The 18,249-nt window shown below is 45.1% G+C and overlaps 1 protein-coding gene across 1 annotated transcript; it reads right to left on the bottom strand.

The window, feature by feature from the left end:
• Positions 1 to 1,430: 1,430 nt before the first annotated feature.
• On the bottom strand, positions 1,431 to 16,842 carry LOC116942878 (uncharacterized). Its single transcript, XM_076061865.1, has 7 exons — positions 16,716 to 16,842; positions 16,412 to 16,544; positions 14,647 to 14,807; positions 12,073 to 12,355; positions 11,572 to 11,661; positions 10,780 to 10,893; positions 1,431 to 9,636 (listed from the first exon to the last, which is right to left on the bottom strand). Exons 3-7 carry the CDS (start codon positions 14,803 to 14,805, stop codon positions 8,960 to 8,962), a joined length of 1,323 nt encoding a protein of 440 aa, XP_075917980.1. The 5' UTR covers positions 14,806 to 14,807; positions 16,412 to 16,544; positions 16,716 to 16,842; the 3' UTR covers positions 1,431 to 8,959.
• Positions 16,843 to 18,249: the final 1,407 nt, after the last annotated feature.

Genomic DNA, 18,249 nt, shown 5'->3' on the forward strand with positions numbered 1-18,249 from the left:
GCGGTGCTTTTATATGTGGAACGCTGGTACCAAGATGGTAAAGGAGATTCCACGCGTGGGAGCTGGAGGGTGCAACGTTAATCTCTTTAACTGTTTCTTCCAATCGCTGTTGTCCGGCCGAATGTCGCCTCTAATAGCATTGTTGACTTTGCCTCGTCACCAAAGTTATTTTCTACTCCTTCTGGAGTTCATCGCTTTTCATGTCATCCTGTAGATTTTGTTGGTGGCCGCTATGATGGTGGTCGTGGCGAAAATGGTCGTAGTTATCTGACACTGGATCGATCGTTTGCAGCGTGATAATTATTTCGGTCGAGAAGGTGCCAGTTTGCCTTCTGGAAGTTCCAGCGGGTAACTGGTTGGATGTGATGATCGGAATTTGAAGTCCGATGTAGATTACTGCTGACTGGTGTTGGGTTTCTGTTGAATGGTCTTCGGATTTTTCTCATTGCAAAGTGCACGAGACTATGGTGATCTCGAACACAGAGGTCTGGGTTGTACTCCATTTTCCATCAAGCAGAGTGCAAACTGCCTCTGTTTAGGGTCGAAAAGCAAACGTAGATCGTTTATGGATGACCAGTCCGTTTATTGACATCCTTCTTCGTTGTTTGTAGAGTAGCCTCATCGCGTGTGGTGGCTGTTAATGTCGCCCACATATATCTATGGATGGGCTGCAATAGGTATCATTGGAGTTGGCCAAGGACTCTTCTGTTGATTTGTACATATTGGTCACTGACACCTGGCATATTCTGATGGTAATGACCGTTATTTCATTGGTGAGGACTTTCACCTCAATCTGCAAGGCCTTGATTGACGAAAGTGGCGAGGCTGTATTTTTTATGATTGATGGTGAAAATGATGTGGTATCCGTTACTTTAAAAGTTCACAAGTCGGTTGTCTTCTGCATTTGTTTGCTAGAGCGCAACGTCGATGTTTTCTTGATATAAACACTTGGCGACATCACACTTTGCACGTGAGAGGCCTTCCACTTTAAATTGATGCACTAGTAATGCAGATCCCAATCTTCTCGGGATGATCTTTTGGCCCTTAATAGGACCGTTTTTCTGACAGGATTTAATACTTGAAATCGAATATATAAACGATATCATAATATAAAAAAATACGAACGATTTCCAAAAATGCTGAAGTGATGGTATTAGTGCGATGAGACACTTAACAGGTGGGCCGTGTGAAGGCTACCATCTCCCTTTTAAGGTGGTGTTTTTTTATGAAGTCTTGAGTATTTTGTTATGTGCCTCTATTTGGACACGGCTTCATCTAATTAATTTTATTCTTTGCACTTTAAGTTTGAATGTGAATGGACAGATCCTGTCGTCTATGGGGCAGCCATGCTGGACATCTGAATGACAGATATGAGTTTTACGATGAAGGATAACTTTGTTTTCAGCTGAATGGATGGCCTCTGACCACAATTGCTGAACATATTTTTAATCCAAAAGTACGATATATGTAGGGTCAAACAAAATGAGTAATTTTACGTGTCGCAACTCAGCAACAAAGGAAAACATAAACACAGGCAACACTGGTGCAGTGGATTTGAAATGATGAAGTCAATAAGTAATGGCCTGGAAACACTGGGAAGCAAACGTGTTTTCATTTTTTTTCTTATTTGGACCTTCAACTATGGAACAAATGGCTATGAATGAAATGTTCTCCAATGGGTTATCAGGTTGCACCACATGCTGTTTGGCATATCTGGCATTTATATCTGCATACTGGGAGCTTATTCAATTGAGGAACTGAATACCTTAAATTCAGTTCCCAAAGAAGCTCCCAGCACATAAAATGAAACGTCGGACAACACAAGGTACAAACCAAAAAGACCAAAAAATGTAGTCGCGTGAATGCATTGTAATGTCGATTGTTCAATCGATACTGCCAGCAACACTCCAAATCTTAAGGTAGACGATTTCCCATTTCCAAAGTGTCAATCCAACCTCAATTACAACTCTTCCCCTAGGGTGGGTAAAATGAGCACCACCTCAAATGTCTGTGCCACTTCATGCAGATAAATCAAATACGGGGCTATTGCTGTGACGATTCATACACTCCGCCATCATAGGAATGTGGAATTTTCACAGTGTACTGCTGGGATGCCGAGTGCTTGTGTCATCAACTAGACAAGCACTTTCTATGGGGGATGTGGAATTTCCACTACTTGGCACAGTGGTCATGGGTGGCTGCTACATGAGAAAAAGACTGCGGGTCCTGCCATAACTACACACAATGTCCACGACATGATTAGAACCCAGTGGAAATATGAGCACTGCTCATCGATTATGTTTGCAAGGGAACTTTCATGCTTTTTGTTTAAATGTTCCATTACTCCACATACTGAACATTAGGTGTGGATTCAGCTCAACCCATCACCCCGTTGGGATCAATAAAGTAGCACGTTGCAATAACTTAACAGTGGGTGTCCTGTGGAAAGACTGGCCTCTGCCATATGATGTGAAATGCACAACACTCGCTTCGAGCCAACAGATACGAGCTCTGTTCCACACGTTTGAACAGGAAGCCAGTGGCATTTCTTACAATTGCCAACTAAGGTTGAGTGTTGCTTCCTTATCTCTGTATGCTTGTCCATCTCTATCCATCTGTCTGTTACAGGGTGGGGGACAACTCTCAGATGATCCAATAAGGACACGTTACAGTTTTGTTGCTATTTTGGACTTCACTTACAGAAAACCGGTTAAAGTGATTAAAGAGTCACCCAGGCCCACCCTGGCAAAGCTCGCTGAGACTTTTTTCATCGTGGCCTATGAACGTGTCACTACTTTGCTATCATGATTAATAATGAAACATTTCCCAGGGTAAACACATGTTGGGAAGCTTTTCGGAATCCATGCAATGTGTCCGATTCTTATTTGATTTTTAGTCTTTCATTTGGGAGCATAACACAGCAGTTTTAAGACTTTAAATGTACTATACAATAAATCGGGAGTGCCGTATGGACTGTTCCACAGCAAAAAAAAACATTTCTACTACATTCAGTGGCCAATATAACACTAACATGAATGCTGAGCACAGCTAGCCAGCTACGGCTACCTACGAAAATAGGCTTTGGAAAGCAATATGGGTCGCTTTCCTGACCCATATTATACAAGTTTTTTTGGGGTTAGATCGCATACGTGTATCGTTCACCCACCACCTCCCGACAGTCAATTTGTAAGGTTTGTCACGTAAACACAACGTGCCAATTCGTCACTACTTCAGCACACCAGTGTGTTGGAGAGTAATCCCACGAAGTTTCACTGGTGATTACAACCAGCTTCATCCCGTTGGGATCAATAAAGCAAGTAGCACGTTTCGGTAACTTAACAATGAGTGTCCCGTGGAAGACTCGCTCCTGCCATGTGATTGTGAAATGCACAACACTGCCTGAGAGCCAATAGATACGAGTTCTGTTCCACACACGTTTGAACAGGAAGACACTGGCTTCATCGGCATGAAGCTGGTTGTAAATCACCAGCGAAACGTTCTACTCAAATTGTAAATGTTGTGGGTTTACTCTCCAACACACCGGTGTGGTGAATGCGACAATTACCACGTTTTGTTTACGTGACAAACCTTACTATTGGCTGTCGGGTGGTGGTGGGTTAACGACACATTTATATTTATGCGATCTATTTTTTTACGAATGCAATCCAATATGAACCTTGTGTTTTTTTTTGCATAATCACTGAGCATAACATGTCAGGTAATAGGTGTGGCCCTGAATTGGCTTGCTCAACACCACTGCGCTGTTGTTATCCTTTTCCCGCTCCTCCTAATAGCACAGTTGGCTACATACGATGGGTGGGCAAGAAGTTCAACATAATACATACTGCTGGTGAAAGGGGCTTCCACCAGAGGGAGCCCCAGAGAGCCCTTCCAGGAGGTACTTGACCTACTCGGCCACACTGGCCAATCGTCTGCGAAGGAGGCAGTACCCATACTTTACCCCACCGAACACTACCTGCCGATCGACTAACCACGAGGTATCCACGTATACTGCTGGGTGGATACTATAGAGGTGGGGGGGGGAGAACGAACGTACCTAAGCATGTTCTGGTTATAATTACTGCCACTTTAATACAGAGATGAACATGAATCTATGTATAGGAAATCCTCAACACAACTTCAAGACTCATTTTTTTAGCTAGGGTTCAGTTTCAAATGTTTGGGCAAATAATATTGTATTAGTGAATTACTAATGTATTGCATGTTGGGGGAAACAGGCATACATGGATAAAGCACACACGTATGAAGATAATTCTCAATGACAGCACAACATTCATGCATGCACAGGAAAAGAGAAGACTTAAAACCTGGAGAAAATCCGTATGGGATGAGCATCTGTCGAGCCCGATAATTGCACCAAGCAATGCGCTCTGTGGAATCGTTTTACCCATTTTGGAACTGCCAAGATGAGGTCATTTGTATTGCAAGGCAACTGTGCTTTAATATCAACACACCCATCCTTAAATTAAGTTCACCGTTGAATGAAAAAAGCCCAAAAGTGTATTTACATGGCGTCTAAATGTGACCGCATCTTGAGACGCTGTAGAAAAAGAATCGTTCTTAGATTCACCAAGGTTCGTCTATTTGACAGTGTTCTTACCTCTAATATGGGAACTATCTCATTCGGTCATAAACCTATGAGATGTGCTGCCCATTAACATTACGTTTTCACCACTGGACCAGCTAACAGTTTGATTCCTGATACATTAACACTATTATAATCATCATAATCATCAATCTGTCCAGGTGGTTAAGTGGCAGAGCACTCAACTTACGATAATATCGTGAGTTTCACCATAATCATTCCCACAGTCGCCATGAGGTTGATAATACCAGTTCCACTTGTGTGAAATCAATGGAAAGAATAAAAGGACTCACACCCAGCATCGAATTGTGGAATTTCCACCATTGGCTAAGAAACACCAACTGACAAGAGGACTGCCCAATTTATTCTTTGAGTAAAGATATTCTTTGAATAGATATTTGCCCAGGAAAGCCCGAGTCTCAATTCTCCTTTTCGAGAAAGGCCCTGCTTGGCCTTTTTGGACAATTTCTTAACAAGTACAGGGTGATCCATTTCATATGTACAATTGTGTGTGCATATCTACATATTTCACTAAACCAATAGGAAAATAGAGCAAACAAATATTGATTTCAAATCTTAAGTCTCCCACCAATCTCAAATCATTAATTACATGTTTTACACTTGCCTGTGTATGACATGGAGCCATCGCTTTCATAATATGCAATCACCTGTTGAGAAGAACTTAAGATGACCAATAGAAATCAGTGGGATAGCTATAAAGGGATGACCATGTAATCGAGTACAAGGAGAAGAGACACACACGAGAACATACAATTAAATTTACATTCATAGGTTGGTGGGCGATCTACTTTCTGTTCTACCTTCTATACGACATATTGATAGCCTCACAGGGTTTAGTGACCAATAGGATATCAAACTGCCTGCATTGTAACAATTCTGACCAATGGTAGCTTTCTATCCCCATGAATTCCTGAACATTACTACTCAAGAGTAAATACATTTCAAGTGAGGTGAAGTATGAGTGAAACGTGAACAGTGTTGGCTGTAAATTTTGGAAAATTGCAAAAAAAATCAAGTTATAATGCCCAAGCCGGCTACAGTCAACCCTAGATTATCTGGTGTGTTCTGGGTAAAAAGGCCAAACGCACAGCATGCAAAACGGATGTCAATTAGGCTATATAACTGTATTTGTGACTTATTTATACAGAATAAGGGTGAAGAAGAGATTTATATCTATTTTTGTTTACTATTCGATCCAACATTGTTCTCGCTGCCAACAACCTAGCTAAAATCTCTAATCCACTCAGAAATAAAAAAAAAAAAACACCAATTTGTTGATGACACAGCTCTCATGGTCTTGAACAAATCTCTGCACGGTTTTTACTCCAATCTTATAAAGGATTTGTATTCCCTGCCATTAGACCTGTCCTCAATGCAAATAAAACAATATTAATATTGGCTTCGGATCAACACAAGCCTGCCCCCCCTTCTCCACTTCAAGTTGTGGCTCTGAACTCCCTGAAAATTGAAATCGTTGACAATTTAAAAAAATCTGGGCCTTATCCTAGATTCCAAAATCTCTTTCCAGGTTCTTATAGAACATATTTGTATATTTGTAGAACTTATTTTGCACCATACGTAGCCAACCGTGCTAATTGGAGGTGCGGGGGGAAAACAAATTAAGACAAATACAAATTGGTTTCCTCTGCAGATACATCCATTGTATTCTCCTCCATCTCAGATTGGACACTGTCAAAGCTACCATTCTCCATAACTTTGACTACTGTGATGCCATCTACAAACTTGCCTCAGACTCTTGGTCCCCCTAAACCATTCAGTCTTTCATTTTGCGTTTGATGCCCCGTACACAACACACCACTGCGACCTGTACTTAAAAGGCAACTTCCCTTGACACTCAGAGGCAGCGTTACTGGGCACCATTCATCCTCAAAATACTCCAAAAAACTCCGCTAATTACAATCCGTGACCGCCTCTCACCACAGTTCTCATCACGTTGTCTTACAAGCTCCTCTCTATCTCTCCTTAATATACCCAGAATGAGATCTAGCTGCAGTGAAAAATCATTACTTACTTTTGGAATTAACTCGCTTTACATCCCTCCCTTCCCTGGCCTTATTACATTCCTTCCTAGATTTAACATTTATCCATTTTCTTGCACGCCGCTGTTAGCGAACCCCACACGATTCGGTGTTTTATTTCTGTGTTATCTGCCAGTGTTCCTTGAGTGGCGCATTACTTGAATGTTATCCGAGATTGTGTTTGTTACTCAGTAGTCTGCAATGTTATGATTTATATGCTCTAAATTCCTTAATTTCTACAAGGTCTTGTCTTGGTCATTCTTGTCAAACAGCTTGATGTTTCTTACCTGCATAAACAAATATAAAATGAATCTGTTCACTTGCCAACACGCTTGTGTTCACGTAGGCACTTAGCCACGGACCCTTGGCTAGTGAGCAGCAGTTAATAATTAAACACAGCACACATATAAAGGGTGAGAATGAGCATGGTTGATCTGTAACCTGGATAATCTGCTTACAAATCATCAAGAGCTAACCTATTAGGCAAGTAAAGATTAACTCCCATCATAATTTTATGAAATGCCACAATTCATGGTCAAGATTTAATATTATTTAACGTTTTTAAATGTTTTGTCTGGACCGTATATCTAATTTGTTCTGTATACTCTGGACCCTCTCAAAAATAATCTTACACGCATGAGTCTATGAACGTATCGCTGAACATATTACACGTGCGTATGAGCTGTGCCGCTATTCGCTAGTGCGTATAAAAAATGACTAAGCTAGCAATCCAGTCTCCGAATAATAAAATATAGTTTTAGTCTTAACAGAAAGCCAGGAGAAAACCTCCAATGCATGTGAAAGGAAAACTCTAAAAACTCGATTGTAAAGGAAGCCTGCGAAAAACTGCTTGCTGAACTGCCTTAATACAGGCAGTATCTCACTAGGTCAGAAAGGCATTTACTGCACTGCCCATGAAGGCATCACCACCAGTGATAAGCGGGTGGGCATCACATCCCTTGCACAACGTCACCATCAGCGCCAAGACTTTCAATGCTTGCGCAAGATTCAGGGAGCAATACACTAAACTAAAACCTGTATTTGCCGAACAGTTAAATAAAAGTGTGCACCAACGCCAGCTACCATCGCATCCTTGTGGCACGTAAGACGAGATGACTGACATTGCGCACAGCTGATGGGCTAGGGTTACGGTTAGAGTTAGGGTCAGAGATATAACTGGGATACTAGGTAAAAGGTTAGGATAAGGATCTGAGTCAGGATAAGAGTAAAGGTTTGATGCCAGAGTTAAAACTCTCACCATAGTAATGCAGAGTTTTCACCACTGGCTCTGAGTTTTAAACAGAGAACCAATGCCTAAAATAGAGCACCAATGCAAACTGATTAAAGTAAAGAGGGTCTCGGTCATATTCTTTTGGGCATAAGGCCAGGGTTTGGGTGGAGGTCAGAATGAATGCAGGAATAAGTTAGGTTAAAGGCTATGGTAAGGATTAGGATTTGCATCAATAATGATTTGTATTCATAGGGTGCTTAAATGCTTCAGCATCCCAAATCGACTTACACCACATTATGGTATGGTTTGAAATCAATCCACAACCTTAGTGTCAAGCAAAGGTTGTGTTTATTTTTGGGGTCACTGTTAGATTCACTGTCCGTCTTAACCCTAAACCCCCACTGGGTGATACTGCAGTTACACCACTCAATTCACAATACTCTTTTTTTTGTGAGTTCATATCACCCATTGGGGGCCAACTCAACCCATCATCTCTCCAGGGCTAATAAAACAAGTACTACTAACTGGGACATTAACAGCGGTCACCCTCATTGGTTTTTTCGGTAAAGTTATGTATGTAGGAATACCATAACATTATATTAAAACAAATCAATCACGACGTTTCGACCGCAACACAAGCGATCTTCATCAGGCGTAAGAAACAAATCACGGAGGTAAATACAACAAGATGAGAGACGAGAATTCAACACACCTAAGGAAAAAATATAATGTTATGGTATTCCTACATACGTGACTTTACCGAAAAAACCAATGAGTAATTTATGCAGTCACGAAAGCTTTAATTCTTTAGCGGTCATTCTATCGAGCAAAATGCACCATCCATAGGAATGTAGAATTTTGACCACTGTATAGATATCACCAGTGGAACTAAGCAGCACCTACTACTCCTTTGTGCAGTAAGATCCTTTCACTCAACTTTCGTTTCTCCTCTCACATCCCCTCCTATGCCTACAGCAAAATGAAAACACAGTCCATCATTATCAAGGCTTTTCACATCTAACCCAATGCCACCCCATCCCATTCCCCCCCCATCTACCACTGTCACATGTGCACGCGCCGATGCCTCTTGAGCGTGTATGCCAGCAGGAACTCCTTTCCACACTCGTGGCACTTGTAAAGCTTCTCGGTGTGGATGCGCTTGTGGCGCGACAGCCCACTCGAGTGCGTGAAGCCCTCGCCGCACAGCTGGCACACGAAGGGCTTGCGGATCACAACGCCCGGCGCTCCGAGCGGCGGCGGCAGCAACAGTGGTGACGCCAGCCTCTCTGGCGGGAGCTGGCCACCCCCTCTCGTCACCTCTCTCTCCTCTCCTCCTCCGCCTGCTGCTGCTCCGCCATCGGGAGCTGACCACCGGCTGGCGAAGGCCTCTTTGACCGACGGAGCGAACGGCCGAATGCTGCCCGCACTGCTTCCGCTACCACTACCACCGCCACTGTCCAGTCCGCCTCCCGCAGCTGAGCTCTTCATGAGCTGGATCACGTACATGTACTGCTGATGCATGGCCTCCTGGCCTGACAGGGGTGGCCGCGTCAGGGGCGGCTGTGGAAGCGGTGGCAGAGAGGACGACGGCCCAGGCAGTGTAGTCATGGGTAGTGGAGACCTTGAGAGGGGCGGAGGAGGCCTCAGTAGCAAGGCTTCATCTCTTTCAGCATCGTCAGCACTGCCGTGGCCATCCTCCTTGGTGATGCACATCCTGTCCACGCCCTCATCCCCGCGTACTGCAGGGTTTAGGGAGAGACGCACAGAGTGTGGGAGAGAGGCCCGTCAACCGATTCTAGTATGGCGTAGTTATTTATTTAAACCATGGTTGGAGATACCTTTTCCTTATCGAGGGCTGAATAGAACTTTGAAATACCTTTCGCAAAACACGAATTAAGACACCTTAGTGACTTCTGTGACTTCAAGAGGCTCGTGCAGTGAGAGATGTGACCGAGTGTGCTAAAATGATACATTTAAGGTTGCCAGGTCAAAAATGTTCCCCTCTCGTGTCTGACTGGAATGGCCAAGATCTCTGCGGATTGTTTCAAAGCGATAAGCCTCATGTGGTCGGGTGGCCATTGCAAATGAAGTTGTGTTGCGGATACAGCCAGCGATCCATAGGTTATACATGCATGTTGCAGGATAGACATTTCTACAAGAGACCCTTGAATATCGAGGGGGTTACGTTCTTGGAAAGTCCGTGAAAGCCAACTGCGATATTCAATACCGAAGCCTCACCTAAATAATGGGGGTTAGGTACACAGCAACCAAAAATAGACAACATTAGAAATGAAATAAGTACTGTACTGTATGCCAAATAAACTAAAAACAAAATAATTGAAATACGTAACATCCCTGTACAAAAAACATTAATAGACAATAGGGGTATAAATACCGAATACTGTACTTAAAGGGTGTGTTTGTGCGCGAGTGGGGAGTGGTACTGCTATGGTTAGCGCACTGCACTACGAACCCAGCAACCCGAGTTCGATTCCCGCTCATGTCTAACACCATTGACAATTATCTAAATTGGTCCTGGGCCTCCCCTCAGTCGAGGCTTGTCTGCAAGATGCTCGTCTGCCTCGCACCATGGTATCAGCCAATGATACAGTACCTCCGGGTACAGTATATAAGTGAAAAGCCACAACTAACCCCCGCAGTAGCTAAATTGGTATACAAAGAGGTTGCTCACGATAGGTCGAAACTGCGAACGATAAACCCGTGATATTTAAGGATCTCCTGTATACACATTTGCAAAAACACCACTGTTAAGCAAGCGGCACACATATTGGCAGGCAACGCATTTCTAGGTTCGTGAGCTTATCGCACCGACGTACAATTGACATAACATCTTAAAAAGCAGCACTTGCTTCCAGGATCACCTGTGTAGTCATCATTGATGGCGGCGCCAAATTCTGCTGGGTCCCACACGGGTGCAAATGTCCCTTCCCCATGCAGTTCCTCCTCTTCCACCACCTCCTCCTCCACAGCTTCATCTGAGCGATAAAGACAGCATTTAACAGCAAGTCACTGACATCAACAGAACTTTATACTATAGTTTTGTTTTTATTCAACCCTCTTTATGAGAATTATAGTGCCTCTCATTATGAACAGACAGAACTATCGCATAAACTATTTCAACCTTCGTTGCAAAGGTGTCATGACGTATTTTATTTATCCAGGAAAGCCTGAATAGGTCTGAATATTCTTTTTCAGAAGGCTTCTACATTGTATTTTTCTCCCATTTGCATTTAAGCAAAGTTTTTATGAGGGAGGACACTGGAGTCGCCACAGAAAACCCACTATGCATATGATAGATAACACTCAAAGCAGTTATTATTGCCAAGTACTTCCAAGGACCAACATATTTTGGAAAGCCATTAAAGAGTCCACACATATGCATGAAATTTCGTCCTTGTTTTAGTTTGGATGAGCCAGTTGCTCTTAGGATCAGCCGATGCCAGCATGCTTCAACATGAGAAATGCTGAGCACATCTTTGGCCACTGATAAAGTGGGCTGCCGCAGCGGGAACGGATAGAACTCGGGTTGGGATAGAACTCTGGTTCTATCCCAGCCTGGTTCAGGCACTTGTTTCTCTGAGTTGTGATGTAATTGAGGCAGTAGATGCTGCAGAGCTAAACCCCACAATCGATCGTGGGCCGTGGGCTCACACCTTTGCAGTCCTCAGTCTTGATTCTCACGGCGTTGTCCTCGTAAGGCATGGGCGACACAAACCCGTCCAGCCTCACACCCCCATCACTATCTACACGGAGACGGAAATGGCAACAGTATGAACATCAACAGCAGCAGAAGTGTCGTCAACAGAAGCACAAATAGAAAGCAGCAGTGGCAACAGGAAAATCAGCAGCAACAACATGAACAGTACCAGAAGCTTTGACAGCAGCAAGCAGCAATATATAATGAAAATTGGAGGGGCAACAGCGGCAGAACCATCTATGAAGTCTAGGTTCAAGAGGTGGATAATTCCTGCATCAAATCCATTAGCCAGCCACTCTTTGATACATGTTTAAAGCCCTGGGGATGGGTCTCTCTTTCAAGTGCAGACAATGTCAGGGCACAACGCCAGCACATCTGGAGGAACTTAGCTCTTATCCCAGTCTCACACACCCATTATTCCAGCACCCAATCCCCCACATTGAGTGCCTCCCCTCACCTGGGCTGGCCGCGTCTCCATTATATCCGTCGCCAGTGCTCCACTGTTGGCCTAGCGTGGGGTCGAGGGCACTGAACTTGTGTGCCGACTGCAGCAGCTCCTGGCTCAGGCTGCTGAGCGTGGCCACGATGATGGCAAGCAGCCCCCTCAGGCCCACGCCGGCCTCTTGCTCGGCGCGGGCCTGCGGGAGAGCGGGCACGCATGCCTTGATGACGCGGCGCAGTGCAGCATAGAGTGCGAAGGGCAGCCGGCACCGAGCCATCGCAAACAGCTCCAGCATGACCTGCGGGATGGGGAGGTTGGGGTTAGAGTTCAGGTCGGTGTGACTGCTGTCATATTTATTTTATTTTTTATCTTACCAGGTGAGGCCCATTGAGCTATATAGCTCTTTTTTTAGAATCGACCGGGCCACAAATTATAGCTCAACGAAGTGGCTTATAACGTGGACATTTATAGCAGCCAAATATTTAAATGCATGTTGATTATAAATGTAGAGGGAAAAACTGGACGACCAGAGAAAAATCCAGGTGACCACGTCAGGGTCGAGATCGAACCCACGACCTCCTGCATACCAGGCTAGGGAGTTAATGCGATACCACATCTGGGGTGGAGCACCTAGTTCCTAGCTAACTGTATATGACAGAATTCAGCGTAAAGCTGTCAGATTTATTTAAGATCCAGCACTCACCCATTCACCCCAGTCACTCACTGACTGGCGGTCACTCGCGTTCTTATCAGACTTCTGACGCTGCTACCATGGTCAATGTTTTCGTGCAATTGATTCTTCCATCTTGATTTGGTGCTTTCGTGACTGCAGGAATTACTCTTTGTTTTTTTCGGTAAAGTCATGTTGAGGATGCCATCTACCAGACCGTATTATCTCATCCAACGTTTAATTCCTAAACTACATTTCTAAACACTTCCCTGCCTGCTTCTACCCTCGCACTACTAACCCTAGGAATTCACTTTTTTTAATAACCTTTCTCATTTCAAGAAACACGTTAACTCATTGATTACAACTGCAATGTTTTTTTTTGCAAGCCTCTGGATGCGTTGCTCAGCAACTGTTTAAACAATACAAAACAGGGCCGGTGAGCAGGGTGAGCGTTGTGACGAGGGCCCGTGACCACAAGGCAAGACTAGGTAAACTGGAGAAGGCATAGATTTAATAATAAATTAGGTGGTGTGCTGGGTATGTAAATATTTGTTGACCTGGACTAATTCAGCTGAAATTAAGGTACTAAGTATAGTATGATGTAAACAAAGCCACCACCATCTTCCATTATCTAGCGATGCAAAATCCCACCCAGCAACATAACACGAGCTGATTCAATCGCTCCATATCAACGATGAACATACTGTCAGGCCTGTTCTCTTCTTTGGTCACCACTCCATAGTTAGTGAAGAACACTGGTCATCATCTCTTCTAGCATCATGTCCCTTGCAAGCCCACTTACTTTTCTAAACAGCCAATATGATGTCTCTAACGTGCACATATGGGTGGTGTAATACGGTGAAACAGCTCCCATCACCCAAACGGCGTAGGGAGGCCATCAAGATTGGCAAGGGACTGTTCATGTATATGAAATTAAGAGAATAAGCTAGGCCTGACTAACTACTGTATGTCCAATCACAGACAACTCTAACAAAGACTCTCTGGTAAATACAACATTTAAATCAAAGCACAACGCCGCCAGTTCGCTGTTAAGAAAATTTTTTTTTTTGAAAAATCCTAAGTTACTAAACGTATAGGAACCGCACCTCCGATCCCCTGCACCTCCAATTAACACGGTTGGCTACGTACGGTGGCTAAAGAAGTTGAACACACATACATACATACATTAACAAGCATAGGCCAACATTTCTAGGAATATATTCAGTTAATTTATAATGAAACCTGGTGATTGAGGTTTCTCCTATGGTTTAACAGGTTATTCAAATCTCCCACCTATGCATGGTGCACCAAAACCACCTCTGCATCATTGACATGGTTAAATATATTTGCGCAGAAACCACCAAAGTCACATTCGCGACCAGTCTGGACCACACAGTTAACACCACACAATAGTGCCACGATTTTCACAACCATATGGTGAGGGTCAGTGAAAGGACTATGGTAAGATTCAAGGTTAGATTTAGGATCAAGATTCAGCTTCGGGTTATGATGAGGGTTTCAAAACGAAGGTCAGAATTAGAATATCTGCGATTGTGACAACATTGAAATTAATTGTAAATAAATCTATTTTTTTCACTTATATTTAAATTGTACCATAAACATCATGTCATGAGATAAAGAAAATGGAAGAGATCACAAATCTGCTTCTGAAGTCCCTTCGATTGCCTCTTATCCAGATTAGTTTTTGATTCGCTTTTCACATGCCTTGCTATAGAGTTCGTCATGGTCAGGAATTGAACTTAAGTCAAGAGGTTCATAGCAATGTTCTCACCACTGCACCACTAGTTCACTCCACTGAATACACAAAGTCTCAACTAATTGCCGAGGCCAAGCTTTTTCAATCCAGGTTTAAGCCACCTGTGATATAACCACAGCATTGCCTGCCTCCCCTGGGTTACCTGCTCGTCCTCGGCACATGCCATGAGGTCATCATAGTCCCCAATGCCGAACTCTCGCTCCACGGCTTCGGCAAAGCAGGGCGCCTTGACTCCGTGTGCGCCAAGCCACGCTGCGAAGTCAGCCCGGGGATCCGGCAGCTCCACCGCGACGCACGCCATGACTGCGCAAGTTCGATACAATTTACAATTACAATGTGGATTGATCAAATCCAAGCATTAGTACATTTGGTATTTCCAGCATTAGTATTGTGCAAGGATATCCCAAAGGCGCTTTGTTTTACAAGAGAAGGCGATTAGCATGGTTGGCTACGTATGGTGCAAAAGACGTTCATATATATGTGGAATTCAAATAGAGTATTTTTGTAGGTAAATGTTAAAATTTGGACCATGACGTGGTGCACTATGGGCCTATTCTTTTTGGGTTATGTCATGGGATCTTTAATGTCTGGCGCGCAACAGACAGCAGGTATTTTACGGTTAATTCACCCACAGTATTAACATGGCGGCCCGATGGATTTTAACTGCTAACCCCTTACAACAAGTTGAACACACAACTGCTGGGCCATGTTATCGCAATATTTTTTTTGTATATCAGATTTATGCAGCATCTACATGCGACCCCATCTGAATACACTGTTAGAAATGTTGCGAATGCTTGTCGACAGTCATGGATACATTCTATTATATAGAGCCTCAGTGATTTATATAAAGTTCCACTCAGATGAAATTACAATTTTAACGTATTCAAAGGCATTGCCCAAAAACAGTTGGAATATTTATATTGTCGTGAGAACAAGGCAGTCAGTCATAGGGATCCATACAACCCATAAAACGTGCATCTCTGCCAATGCGGGATCATAAAAAAATGTGCATGGAAACCACACCTACATAAAGTACAACACAATGTGAATTTACATTTACTCTACACATCTCAAGACGCTATAGAGAAAGAGTGGGCATGTTTACTTTATGTAAAGAAGACGGTAAGAGGGAAAAATGTATGGTGTTGATCAGTGTTCCTCGTTGGCGGCCTTTAGTGCGGCCTCCGACAATACACAAAATGTTAAAACAACCCCTTGCAAGGTGGCTCACACGCACTGAAGTCTTGTAGGGGAGAGAGAGTGCCCCCCCACCACTTAAAATTAGTGAACACTGCTCTTGATCTTGGACTTGAACAGGGTCATGGAGTCAACAGCACGAATGACTTTGGGGGGGGTGGTAGTTACAGAGTATGATGCCAGCATGTGCAACCTCACAGAGCTACGGATCTTGAACAGCAAGTGTTAGTTGCCGGATGCGAGTAGTGGCATGGGAGTGGATGCAGATTTGCTAGTGGCGGCGTGAGTTAAGTGCGTGCGTGTTGTGGTAGTTTTGATGTCGGTGGAGGGGGGGGTGGGAATAGCTTTGTTCACTGTCGTATTGTCGCTGTCGACGCGTCTGAAATCCGTGCGAGTGGCGTGAGATTTGATTCGTGGTGGCGTTAGGCCGGAGTGTGGCGACTGTAGGATGTTTGTGGCGGCCGGTGTGGGCGTTGTGGTTGCGTGGTAGTGCTGTCCGGTTGTGTGTGTGTGTGTGGGTAGAGAGCCTACGTTCTCTGTACTGTATCATCATAACAATTATTATTACTGGCGACGCGTGTGAAAATACGTGAGGGTGGCCTTGGCGAGTCTCAAGGGCCACGACGCACGCGCGAGATTCGTCCCGCGAGTTGGGCGACCGCGGCTGAGGCGGCTGAAGCGACCAGGCCCCGAAACGTCGGTCTCACCTAGCCCGCCCGCCCGCCCGCCCCTCTCTCCCGGCCCCGGCTCGCCTGGCCCCGAGACGTCGTCCTCACCGACCGCCCCGGCTCCGGCTTCGGCTCGCTCAGCACCGCACGGACGCACGGACGGACGAAAGGACTGGCGGGCGAGGGAATTACGGAATTCAGTTGGGAACTTTTAACGAGCGGCGCTCAAAACAGCGCGACCACGAACCCACTCTCTCTTTCTCTCGTTCCCACACCGTATAATAATGTAACAATCTCTCTCTCTCTTCCACTCACCGTATAATAATAATAATCTCTCTCTCACCACAACCACGGCAGGAGGAGGAGGCGAGATCCGCGCTTTGGCCGTGGCTGATGATGCCGTGGGCCGGTGGGGAGGGGAGAGAACGGAGTAAAAGGGCGGCCATCTTGGTGAGGGTGAGTTCAGTGGGGGCGGGGCGAGCACAGGGGAGGGCGGGGTGGGGACAAGGGGGCGGGGTGGGCACAGGGGAGGGCGGGGCGGGCACAGGGGAGGGCGGGGCGGGCACAGGGGAGGGCGGGGCGGGCAGTGGGGAGGGCGGGGCGGGCACAGGGGAGGGCGGGGCGGGCAGTGGGGAGGGCGGGGCGGGCACAGGGGAGGGCGGGGCGGGGCGGGCACAGGGGAGGGCGGGGCGGGGCGGGCACAGGGGAGGGCGGGGCGGGGCGGGCACAGGGGAGGGCGGGGCGGGGCGGGCACAGGGGAGGGCGGGGCGGGCACAGGGGCCGGCCGGGCTGCATGACGCGTGAATCCACGGTACCCAAACTCTTTTGTTATTTCGGTAAAGTCACGTAGGTATAAAATAAAACAAAATAAATTAAATCACGTGACGTTTCGAGCGCAACGCGAGCGTCCGTCATCAGGTGGGACAACCACATCAAGAAACAATTGCTAAAGTGGGCAAAAGGGCTGCTATAACAAGAGTCTAAATAGATAAGAGAGGGGGGAGGGGAGAGAGAGGAGGGGGCAGCGCTGCCGAGTGAAGCGCAGCTAGAAGGGGTTAAAGGGCGAGCAACGACACAATGTCGGGGGGAGGGGGGGGGAGTGGGCGGGGCTGGCAGTGGGAGGTTGAAGAGAAACTGGAGATGCGGATATGAAGGCAACACCGTAAAGCATTTAAGGTTTTACCCGGTTAATAACATCCTTCCAATGATTGCTCAATTTGTATCCATCTTCTCGGTTGAAGTTATGTCTATGTGTATATATCTGGATAGCTTCATGAACAAACCTTTGATAGTAGCCGGAAGGTTCACAGTCCCTGTGATCACTGTTACGTTGCAATTATGGCTTTATTTTTTTGGTGATTTCAAAAAGTTTTTTGGTTTGGACATGTTTGTTTTGTTGTAGTACGGAGTTAGACTGATGGCCTTAATCTAAGTTTTCTTGTGGTTGTTGTTGTTTGACTTGCAAACAGTGTTAAGATAACAAAAGAGGTTCCACAGGGTTCCATCCTCGGCCCCCTCTTGTTCTCTCTTTATGTCAATGACTTGGGCACTGACCTGGATCATTCCAGGGTAAATCTTTTTGCAGATGACACGATACTGATTACTGCTGGCCGCTCTCCGGATGACGTGATTGCTAAGCTCCAGGGTGATTTCAACATACTACAACATCAGCTAGTTGCTCTTAAACTAGTCCTAAATACCTCCAAAACCAAGGTGCTATGCTTCTCACCGGGACTAAAGCAGGAAGTTATTTTTCCCAAATTACATTCCTTAAATAATGATCAAATAGAGCAAGTCAAGTTCTATAAGTATCTTGGAGTCATCCTGGATTCAAAATTGAATTTTGAAGATCACATTGATTATATTGCTAAAAAGAC

This window comes from Petromyzon marinus, chromosome 1 (genome assembly GCF_048934315.1).
Source record: "Petromyzon marinus isolate PM22_M1 ecotype Great Lakes invasive population chromosome 1, UKy_Petmar_22M1.pri1.0, whole genome shotgun sequence".
Taxonomy (NCBI): domain Eukaryota; kingdom Metazoa; phylum Chordata; class Hyperoartia; order Petromyzontiformes; family Petromyzontidae; genus Petromyzon; species Petromyzon marinus.

Excerpts from the sequence above, each read along its gene's own strand:
- LOC116942878 (XM_076061865.1), bottom strand. The coding sequence starts at position 14,805 with ATGGCGTGCGTCGCGGTGGAGCTGCCGGATCCCCGGGCTGACTTCGCA. Across the intron at positions 12,356-14,646 it reads CATGTGCCGAGGACGAGCAG|GTCATGCTGGAGCTGTTTGC; the intron begins GTAACCCAGGGG and ends CCCATCCCGCAG. Across the intron at positions 9,637-10,779 it reads CATCAATGATGACTACACAG|TACGCGGGGATGAGGGCGTG; the intron begins GTGATCCTGGAA and ends TAAACCCTGCAG.